This window comes from Centroberyx affinis, unplaced genomic scaffold (assembly GCF_046629955.1).
Source record: "Centroberyx affinis isolate AG114_WGS23_722 - 3 ecotype Tasmania unplaced genomic scaffold, CSIRO-AGI_Caff_v1 ptg000813l_1, whole genome shotgun sequence".
Taxonomy (NCBI): domain Eukaryota; kingdom Metazoa; phylum Chordata; class Actinopteri; order Beryciformes; family Berycidae; genus Centroberyx; species Centroberyx affinis.
The window spans coordinates 29,689-41,819 of NW_027279415.1; the positions used below are offsets into that span (position 1 = coordinate 29,689).

At 39.5% G+C, this 12,131-nt stretch overlaps 1 protein-coding gene across 1 annotated transcript in view; it reads left to right on the forward strand.

Moving 5' to 3' along the window:
• Nucleotides 1–12,131, forward strand: part of lrrc75bb (leucine rich repeat containing 75Bb) — a 29,249-nt gene continuing 17,118 nt past the window's right edge. Inside the window, exons 1-2 of the mRNA XM_071520626.1 lie at nt 1–291; nt 6,076–6,204. Of these exons, the coding sequence (XP_071376727.1) occupies nt 1–291; nt 6,076–6,204 (420 nt within the window). The remainder of the gene's footprint in view (nt 292–6,075; nt 6,205–12,131) is intronic.

The following is a 12,131-nucleotide window of genomic DNA, read 5'->3' on the forward strand; positions in this document are numbered from 1 at the left end:
ATGGGTTGTAAGTTGACCAGACAGAGGAGTCTCGATATTGAAACCAGACTGTCCAAGAGGAGACGCCAGCGGAATGACATCTCCGGGGAAGCCGAGAGAAGTGCAGGCAGAGGCGGCGGAGACTTCTTGTTTACATCTTTGATGCTCAAGTCCGACAAGCTCCCGGGGATGCTGCGGAAAACCAACCACAGCCCGTATGTGAGACGAGTGGCTTGGATCCGGGAAATACAGAGGCTCCTCCGAGATCAGAAGATGGAGCAAGCGGCCGAAGTGCTCAAACTGCTGAGAAAGGTGAGGGGTTAACGTGTTTGATCGTGAGTGAGGGGAATGTGGCAATTTGGTAAAACTTTGCTCGTATTAGAAACTTTGTTATTAAAAGCATGCATCGCTATTCCAATGTAAACAAAAGTTAAGCCCGCTACATAGGCTAAATCCAAAAAGAGAGATTGCCAGTTTTTGAAAAGTTCTTGATAATGGCCTACAGTGTAACAGCTAAATTGAGATTATAAAAGGTTTGTTTTGTTTATAAACACTTTAGCAAAATGGCTTCAAGTTCTACATTTGAAATGAATTTTTCATCTGCAAGTCATATCCTTTAAGATAATAAATTCAAAAAAAAGTTTGCAATGTCTTATATTATAGCTATAACGTAGCTGCAATAGGCTTGTACCCAAGATATGTTGAATGCAGTAGCAGCCTGTTCAATGATGTTGTTTGCTTATTTCAATAAATCTGAAGAGTACTGGCTATTTAGGTTACTAATGGGTATTTTATGTTGCTAATGGGTAGTGATAATAGACAGTTAATCGAATAGTAGCCTAGTCCAGCTAGAGATAAAGTGCCCAAAGCCATTGAGGGGATGTTGAGTCCTATAGAAGCCACTCTGCAAAGTGTCGCTGTGTTAAGTATTGGTCATCTAATAATCATCACTGTTTGTAATTTCTCACAATGCTTGCAATAAAGCCTCTAAGCTGTAAGTTCAAGTTCCTCAGTAAAGTGGATCCTTAGAAGCCCTTCTGACATGAAGGCCCCGTCTGAGACACAGGACCTGCTTAGCCTCCTCTGATCTTTTTGTGAATAATTAACAATAATAATGGGGCTGCCATAGTGCAAGTGCATAGTGGTGCTGCTTAGATAAACACATTTTAAAATGTCTAAATCAACCACCTGTTTGCTCTGAAAGGGAAGGCTGTCATCTAGCCAGCTCGCTCATGTAGGCCTGAATATTCAATCTGCTCATACCAAACAGGACAAAACCCACTATGAATCCTTTTTGATAGCCCCTCTAAAACATCATATGTATATAATGTATTATGTAAAATGAATCAATATTGTCTTTAATGTCTGTGTTTATTTGCCAGTCATCCCCCCAGTCATGTTAATCGGATGACTGGCAGATTTTTTTCCTAAGAAACACCTAGATTATATTAAATTGCTCTAAAACATAGCTTAGCCCACTAGACTCAGTATTAGCAAGGCCTGCAAAGCGTAGCCCATAGGTTGTATTCAATAAAAAAGGTAATTTATTAAACCACAGGAGGAAAAAAACCCTCAAGATCTGAATGAATGGCTACATCTATTCTCTATGGCTGCCAGTGTTCACTGTGTTTTCTGTGTGAGGGAGGTTTGCAGCTACTTAAGAGGGAATGCCACATAGAAATCCACATGAGGAGCAGTCGATCAAAACTCATCTAAGAAGAAAGACCTCCTTCAGACTAAAGCGCGTCTGATTAGGAGTGCACCCTGTCAGGAAACCTCCCTCCCATCAGTATACCATAGAATAAATTATGCAGATGTGTGCTATATCTGATAAGAAAAGAAAATAATAACCAGCTGAAGCTATAAAACTTACTGGAGTCTAAAAAGATAGACTGAAGGTAGTACAGACCAAAAGCAGACTCAGTGCACATGGATAGATTAGTAGATAGCTCACTATGAGCATATGCTTAGCACTAAAACCATGAACTGAGGATATAATATGTATGGAAGGGACCTGAACTTCTTTGTGATGCTGAAAACTGTATTAAATGTTTATTTGAAGCTGTAGGCATCATGTACATCTTTCTATAAGACTTTGATCTATGCATTCTAACTGTAGGCCATACTGTAGTTATAACAGTAGCTCTGCAGTCTGTCATATCTGATATATCATTAGGAAAAAGAATTTCAAGATCAACATGTACATGATTGTGAGCATAGATGGCGTTCCACACGGCTAGGCATTTATAACGCTCAAGGAGCAGACATTAGTCTCTCCATCACATCCAGAGGTTCACCCAGAGCATTGCTGCTGTTAGGTTATATGGGGCTGAAGCCAAATGTCTGACTAATAATACTTCACACTGAGCCTCACATTCAAAACACTGGCAGTGGATCTCCTGTTTGTACTCGAGCAGCAAAGCAGCTTTTTCTCTCAGGGAGGGATGGATTTGGAGATAATCGCCTTGAGATGATGGATGTTGGAGCATGCTTCTTTCACACAGAGGAAGTCATTACAAAGAGGAACCAATAACACCGGCCTCGTAGTGTATCTCCATCACGGATCTGCCTTCTGGGCCATTAAGATAATTAGTTTGGGATCTTCTTGATAGTCATTAGTAAACAAAGAATCAGCAAATACTCATATCAATTAAGCTCTAAAACATGCACACTGAATAACCAATGTGCAATGATGCAGAAAACAGTAATTAAAGTGCTTTCTGTGTTGTTCAAATACGTATTTCATGTTTAAGGTTACCCATTGTAACACACACATTGTATTTATTTATTTTATTCAGCATTACTTGTTGCAGAAATACTTCTATAAAAACCTGCTTAACAGATTTTAGTCACTTTGTCACTATATTATGCTAATTTATAATTAGAGTAAAATGCCTATTAAGAATGTATCTGTTTTTGTTATTTTTGATATATACTTTCAGTTTTAGATTAAATACAAATCACTCATTTGAAGTTTAATTTAATAATTTTTGTGATGTTACAGAAATACAAAACAAAGTATGTCAAAAGCGTGGTGTGAACTCATGTAACCTGCATGAATGCTTTACACAGTGACATACTAAATAAGCTGAGTTTCTGATTTACTTCTCAGAAACTGTCTTATCATTTCACACCATGAAAACATATTAAAAACTGCATGTTTTTGGTGATCAGTGCATGTCCTATGGCCTATAGTTGTAGCACAAAAACCTCACAAATATGGTGACAATTTATGTACAGGACTTAAGCCTCCAGTGTATATTATAATTTTATCTCGATATGTGTCCAAGCCGGCTGTAGCATCTGGAGGGCCAGAGCAGCCCACTGAATATACATATTTACAGCTATTCGAGGTTCTGGAGCCAGTTTATGTCAAAGCATTTTTGAAAATGCAAGCTATTGACACTTGACATTTTATACAATTTGTGAGTCATATCATCTAATGCATAGTTATGAATGATGAGACAACACTGAAACATCTTTTAAACATCAAAGTTTTTTGCTAATTTCAAATCTCAATTAAAGTTTTTATTGATTTAGAATGGAAAATGTTACGTAAATACAAGTTGGATTCTGTTGTAGAGCAGTCAAGTATTTTTTTTACCCTAATTTAAGAGAAAGATCAAACATGCTAGCAACATTAATAAAGATGTGAGCTTAATAGGTGTGATTCCTCCTTTTTCCAAACAAATTGATTGGCCGACAAAAGATTCCTTTCCAAGTGTACTGAATCAATCTACATGTTACCACTGGTGCACAGGGCTTTGCTGAGGAATATACCGTTTCTTATGTCTCAAATGAGCAAGCTGACATGTCTGCCTTGTCCCACTTTTCAGATCTTCCTGCCACAGCGTTGCTGCTGTTGGCTGAATACCTTGTATCTCTGAAATGTTAACTTTTCAGGAAAGAGGAAAGCAGCTTTATTTTTTGTGTGACAACCATGCAGTTTTCGACTTTATACCTTGGGGTTTGGTGGCATCACATAAGCCCAAGGGTCATAACATTTTTCTCAACCCATAAAAGAGCATTTAATCTTTGATTTCACGAAAAACATGAAAATAAGCAACGTTGGAGTTATAAGGTCGTCACCTGACAACTGTGGCATGCTTGAAGCGGAAGACTTCAGGACTTGATTTGTTGCTCTCTGCAATACATTTAATTGGATTCTAATGAGCTGTGGGTGTGGGATGACGATCTCCAATTCAGAACTCTCATCGCTCTATTCAGACTCTTGTGACAAGGCAGACGTCAGATTAGATATGCAGCTTTGCCAGGGACTTTTGTAGCGGGATTTGAAGACACAAGTCAAACAGAGATGTAGCAGACTTGCTGTCAGTGACAAATTGGAAAAACACTCCACGCTATGTGTTTAGGACGCAGTAAAATTAATCCACGGGATGAAGTCTCTGTGTGGATTACAAAAATATGGTTAGTTCAGGGTTTCAGCTGTGAATCCCTCACAAAAAATGTCAACAATAGATGCATCTGATCCTGTAATTACACTGCATGGTTAGCACACAATCATAAAATCATCTTTTACGGATCCACAGTCTCCACTAAATAAGGTTTCTTAAAGGGAGAGATGGACTGGAGGATAGCCCAGCATCAGGGAATCCCACTGAGCTCCACTGTAATAAATCAACTCGAAAGCTGGAGGAGTAGAAAATGCTGATGGGAGTTTTCCTCTCTGCTTCCACTGTGCCCGTAAGTGTTAGGGGCTGTCAGAGCGCGGTGCATGTTTTACATAGCTTCAACCTCCAGCCTCCTCTTTGTAAGCTGCAATGTCTTTTCAGTTCATATCGAACTTTATAAGCATTTGAGCTCTTGAGCTTTCAGTGTCCCCTCTACAGCCTCTACACATAGCGTAAAAAAAACAGCTGCCGTCGCTGTAAACAAAGGCGACGATGAGCTTCCGGACCAGTGGAAGTTCCTGACATACAGTAGCCAGCAGTTACATCACTGACTCACCATGTGAGAAGAGAGAGATAAAGGGCGGTACATTATTTATAACTCAATAGGGGACATCATTTCTTCACAGTTTATATTATGTATAGTTAGCAAGAGAGTAATAAACTAGCTCCATGGCATAGAAGACGAGGAGAAGAGTTTTAATTCAGTTCCTTTTGACTCCCTTTCTACTCACTCACAACCTTTCATCCTGTGAATGTTTTGGTTTCACTTGCTAAGCTTCATGTCTTGCTTACTGTTTGCTTGTTGTGTGTGTGTGTGTGTGTGTGTGTGTGTGTGTGTGTGTGTGTGTCTGTGTGCATCCATCCCAGAAAGGGAGGCGGATGCTGCATGCTGGTGGGGATATTTGATGTGTCTGAAAACGTTATGTCTCAAACACGGGGCGGATGATGACACAGCGGCACTCGGAGCATTACCTGAAGATGCGGCTTCCTTTGCCTCAATATATTTACATTGTCACTGCAAATAGAAACTGCCTGCAGATGATACAAATATCATCAACCCCTGGGGATGTGTCCTGGTTCCTGGTTTTATTAAACTGTTCTGCACATCACACACTCCTTTGCTCATGAATACTGAAGAATGAGGGTAGAAAGCGGGAGTGCATTTAACTTGAGTCGAATAGTTTTTTCTCCATACTGTTTAGAGTATTGTTTGGATTGTGAGAATGATGAAACCTCCTGTGGGCGATACTACAGATGAAATCTGCTAGTGAGCACTGTGATTTCACAGGGACCAGTGTCATTTTCTTCACTAGAGAGTGTCATTTTATTATTTGAGATAAGTCGACCATTTTGAAATAGAACACATCGCTTTTATCTTATCTACACTAAAGTCGGCTTAAACTTTAACCCCCCCCCCCCCAACCCTCCTCCTGGGTGTTTCCTCTGCGCACATGACTCTGATGGTGAAACCTTATCAGCTTGCAGCATGATAAGAGGGCGAGATGAAAGTATGACAGTATATAAACACACTGACAATCTATTACCATTAAACTATCCATGAAATGTCACTTGAATATTCATGGCTATGCATTTTTTTGAAGGGCTGAATGCTGAATTTCCTTTTTTTTGTTTCACTAACTGAGAGTTAACTTCAATCAATTTCCTCTTTGTTCTTTTCTCTTAGGATTTGGGACTCCAGGGAACATCACTCAATGACATTTTGTACAAGAACGCAGCTTTTCTCAACCTGGTGGACCCAATCTCTCATGAGCTGTTGCTCAGCCTGGCCCGGGACATGCAGTGTCCAAAAAGGGTACGCATACAATATGATCCAAGTTTGCCTTAACTGTTACTGTACATTCACGTTGTCAGGAATGATCAAAAAGACAGATTTTTACATTACAACTACATTACAACTACATTACAAACTTCACATGAAACAGAATAGTGGCAAACTAAAATATGTCCACATTTATTAGCCATGTTTACAAGTGTCACATGCTTTTGTGATGAGTTGACATTTGTGCATTTTTGCTTGAATAGCAACTCTTTCTCATTATGCAACAAAACTGCTCCAGCACCAGTTGTTTAAACGTAAACTGTGAGTTTGCTTTCTAACGCTTATTAAACTACAGAAACAAGGAAGTATGGGAAATGACATTTTAAGAATTTAACCGTTAGGATAATTGAACACCATACAATTCTTCATTCATGACAAGGCGTCTCTAAAATGTGTTCAGTATGCAGTTCAATATGCAGCTCCGTGTTTAGGTCACATGTTTAACTGGGGAAAGCTGATTGGCTCAGCACAACACACGTACACGTTTAACACGTTTAATTGACGTTTTAATTTTTCCGGTAAAGGTGGCAGTTTCTTCACACAAGATATGCCTTTACGTTTTTTTAACATAATGCTACCATTTACACAATACTGGCAATACCGTTAAATTCCACTGTTGTCATTTCCCGGAAATTACGTTTAACCGCCGGAGTCTCTGCAGTTTGAAAACACAGCGGGTTAATCTCTCTGTCCGCCCGACTCCCAGGATCTCTCTTATTTCCTCGTCTGTCCAATTCAACATTTTAATAAAAAAAAGTAAAGCTACAGCCCGTTGTATAGTGGTTTGTGTTTCCCTCCTACAATTTGACAACAGCCCATCCTAACATTGTGCTGCTATTGCCGTTGATATTACAGCACCGTTCACACATACGATCGATACAGAACTTTACCAGTAATGTTACAACATCTTGAGCAGTGAAATTGCCGGAACTGATTTATTCTGATTCATTTCAACACCGGCTCCTTTTCACACACAAGCCTGTTCCTTTAAATTTACGAAACAGGCTGCATGTGTGAAGGGGGCCAATGCGTGTATGTAAACCTGTCTTTGCAGAAAATGCTTTGAAAATGTACTGCTGCGAAGTTCATTCAAGATCAAGCAGATGTCAAATTGTGTCCCAGAAACCTGTTCAGCCACTTGGTTTGGGTCCCGGCCTACCAATGCCAGTATCATCCAGCCAGTGACTTTGGTGCATGTGTGTGCTGTTGGCATGTCAGAGAGATGATGTTCCTATTTTTAAATGATGGTCAGAAGTGGGTCACTTACAGTGTCATGACATCAAAAGTGCTACGACTTCAGTCATCAATGCGCATTTTATGAGCGCTACCTCTCACAGTCCATTTGATAGAATAGTGAGATTGTTTGGGCTGACAAATGACACACTGCTGTATAGATTCTGTGCTTCAGGACTTGTTGCAAGAAATCACTTCAGGAGAATATTCAGAATTTGAATAATTATAAATTATATACCATGAGATGATTTGGAGCCCACACCACAGTCATAAAACCAATGGTATAGCTTTCTGAATTAATTTAATCGCCCTTGGAAGGAAATAGTAAAGATAGATTGTTGGACAAGTTACTGGCAGTTCTTACTATACATGTTAAAGACTGTAGATGCATTCTTTCCATAAGCTGCACTCCATGATTAATGGCAAATCTCAGAAAGAAGTAAGGAAATAGCACAACTTTGAACAGTGAAAGATATCTTACAGCTGTTCCTTGAAAAAATAAATAATAGTGGAAGTCCACTGTTGTGGATATCCGTGGTTTGAAAAAGAACTTGTCTTTTCGTATTTCATGTTCAATTTAGCTGACGCTTTTATACAAACAGTGCAAACGATGTAGATGTAAATGATGATACAGTAAATCATTATCATCACAAGTTGTCCAGTAATAGAATAAGGAACATCACTGCAGTTTTAAGCATACATAAAACATGCTGGTGCTGGTTGTTTTGTTGTGGTAGTATAGGAAAGCTGAGACCATTGCTAAAAGCATGGAGAGGAATGTTAGAAGGAAGAGAGGGGGAGGAGCAGCCTGAGGAGACGGGCTTCCGGTCATGACCAAAGATGGATAGTGACTCTGCAGTCCTGACTGTAGCCGATAGGATTGTGGTAATCAGGGAGCCAGGAAAGACAAGGTTTATGACCCTGTGGAGCAGCTACCAGTTTTCTCTTGTGCTACCTGTACTGCAGTAACTGAGCTCAGGGCCTGAGTTGCTTTCTCCAGGTCATGGAGATAGGAGGATAAGGACCTCTGTAGCTTGTTGGCCAGCAGCAGGGGTTCATTTTGGATGTGGGCAGCTTCCGGGAGCCAATGGAGAGAACAAAGGAAGGGCATCACATGAGAGAATTTGAGAAAAATGAAAACAAGGCGGACTGCAGAGGGAGTTGCAGGGGCTGCACACAACATGCGAGGACCCAAGAGAGAGTTATTTGAGTGACTCATCGTGCCCTTTTTTGTTTGTCCTTGTGGGGCATGCATAGGTAAGGTATATCCAATAGGCAATGTGGTACCCACTCCAAAAGAAAGTCTTCCAAGTCTTCACAAGATCATTATCTTTGGTTAAATCTTTATTTTGCAAAAAAGTACAAAGTCCCGAGCAGACGTTTCAGCTATGGGGCCCTCTTCACGAAGCAAGATTAGTGAGTTAGCGAGCTAACTTTGGGCTTAACCCTGGCTTTTCAGTGGCTCACTTTTAAGCGGGGTAGATCGCCTTGGTAACTAAGGTTGTACACCTAACCTGATCCAGAGCAGGATATGTTCAGGCTGTCGGATCCAAACGTATAAAAAGCCTGCCTCTTTACCAATCAACTCTCTGGAGAAATGTCGTCACCACTTCCAGAGGATCTTGTGGACTTTTTTTTAATAACCCTTATTGCAAAAATTACATTATAAAACCAGATATGAAGTGCAAGGTGACACTATTGAATGAACAGATTTCCATAATGATTTATTAGGTCAGAGATAGGTAGGTCTACATAGGTAGATCTACATGTTTGTAGCATTTCCAGGCCATTTAGATAATTCTAGTCATATAAATATGAGGAAAAACATGAAGAAATGAATATGAGGGAATAAATGAAGAACATCAATTAAACTGTTTATTATGCGATTACTGTGATGAGAATTAAACATTGTAATCACCTGCGATTTGTCAATGCAAATTTTGATATTTATTTTACTAGAATTGTCTTTATGTTTTTCAACCTAAGGGGATTGTAGTTGTGGATGAATAGATACATTTTTCTTGCCTTTGAAATATGTTATAAACCCTACATTGGCATTCATTGAGATCTTATGTATTTTGACCTATTTCTGCATCATGTCACGCCATCATGTGATGTTCTACTTGTGAGGCAATCATGTGACCAACTCACCTGTATTTAGTTTCTCTGTTTGGAGAGGAGGTAGGCTATACACTCTTGAAAGCCTGATTGTTGATGGAAACATCTGCACTGGACCTTTTTGGGGAAACATATAACTAAGGATCATGACGTTGTGAATAATTTGGTTTTCTTTTGGAAGTGCAGGTGCCACACAAACTATTTCCTATTGGATGTACCTTAGGCTGGGGACACACGAGAAGACCTAACTGATTTTGAAAACTAATTTCATCACAACCATGATGACAGATTTCACAGCTTTTTATGTCCCTCGGTCATAAATATGCTCACACTACACGATTGGGCGAGGACAGAGTATCGCACACTTAATGATACAACTTATGTAGCCTATTATCCTGCCGACTCCTGATACATCACTAATGTCAGGACCTCTAATCTCACAGGAACACGCACGATCCAACATGCCACCAATCAAAACAACAATGGAGGCAGACAGCCAGACAGCCAGGGCATATTGACCTCTGAATGAAAATCCAACATGGAGGAGTCTCTAATCAAGGAAGTGGCACATCATCCAAATTTATGCAATACTGCTCTAGCAGAGTACAAAAATAAGCAGGATTAGATGATACATTTATGTGCATAATGATTTGATAAATGTTTTTTAATTTCCAAAGCGATACTAGCTAACATGCTAGTAGCTAATAGCTAATTAAGTACTTCTTGGCATCAAGCGTAGCATCACCTGCTCGCTACTGGCTATAATAATACTAGTTAGTCATTGCCAGTGTCACCTTTGAGCACTTATCATTTAAAAGGTGGAAAAGTATTGTGATCAACCTCTCAATCAATCCTGACCTAAGAAATCAAATGAGCAAACACAAATTCATCATTTTTATTTCTTTTCAAGCTTGACGCTAAGCTAACTATGCTCCAAGATAGCTGCTAAGTAGGTAACAGTGGCACCGTCCTCAAATGCCAACCCTATCACACATTAAATTTTATAGCAAAGAGTGAAGATAATTTGGTGGGTAAAATCAGATACCTGGCCAGTGTGCAAGGCTCTTACTCTTATAGAGTAAGCTAAGAACTGTTGGATAGTCCACCGAGCCTGAAGTGAAATACTGAAATGCAGTACTTTTGTACACCTTAAGCGTTTCACCAAAATAAGGGGATGGGTTGTGAATAAGATATACAGTATGTACGGTATACTGTATACCATGAAATGACGGATCGGAGAGCTTACCTGCAGACTTTATTGGTGTCAGCGATGTTGCTGGTAGAAAGTAAGGGCTGCGTTCTCCAGGGACTGAAATCTTTTTAAATATCTCTCCTTTTCATCCGAAGTGAGGTGAGACGTTTGCTCGTTCATGGTCGCTTGCTGTATGGTCTGGTTATAATGGAACGCTCATATCACTGCAAGTCATGGATTGGCCTGGACTTATCTTTATGTCGACTGTCTAGTTTATGCCAAAGTTACTGCTTGTTTGTTTTTTGCAGATGTCCGTCTTAAGATCAGTAAAGCAGTTTAATCATCATGCAGCATTGAGCGAAGTACAGAATATGGTTACATATTTATGCTTTCAGCACAAGGAGTATCGAGGAGTGGTTAGGGGGGTGGGAAGTGTAACAACTAGGGTACAATCTGTGAGTTCACCCATCCTTGACTGTCTGATAGAGACAGGCATGGAGCACAAAGATCTAATAAACAAGTTGACTCAGCAGAAACAAAAAAGCATTAACAATACATTAGCTTAATAATTCCCTAGAAGACCTACCCTAAAATGTAAATGAAAACAATTCATTTACATTTTATTGTAGGGTCTGTTGCTTTTGTTGTAGAGTGAATGTAGTGAATTGATCGGTCTTGGTTGATCAGGCGTAACAGTTCCTTGTATGAAAAATATGTTTCAAGGATAGCTTTTAATAGTAGCCTTAGCTAAACAGGAATCTCAAAACATAGCTTTTCCAGTTTAAAATGTAACTATTTATTACAAAAATAGAGCAGATGATATGTTTCGCAGCATGCAAAACAGAGATATTCTAGACATAATGCATTAATGGATGATTTCTTCAGTCAACTATAAATAGTACTCTGATTAACATAGCAGTCTTGCTGGCTGAGCGGATTGTAGCAATGCAAAATATTTTGCTGAGCAGGGGGTTTGCAGTTTGATCCCCACTCAAGGTAAAAGCATTTGTGCAATGTGGCTGACTGTATGTGAGTGATGCGCGAAACAACTTTGATGTTCTAAAAAGTCTTTATAGTAGGCTACATTGTACACAAATAAGATGCATGTAGTTGTGTTGATTATATTTGTTATTTGTTATTACTTTTAGACTTCAAAGAAAAGCGGAGTAGAGCGAACAATGAGATCCCTCCATAAATGAGATCAACTTCACCCAAACAAAGGCCGTCACCCATTCCTTCACAGAGCAAGAGATTTAGTTTTTCCAAAGACTAACAGCTAAGACTAAGAGACAACACATGACATGGATTCACTGTACCGACAGCTGAAGCTCTTATTACAAAAGGAGGCAAGATTCTT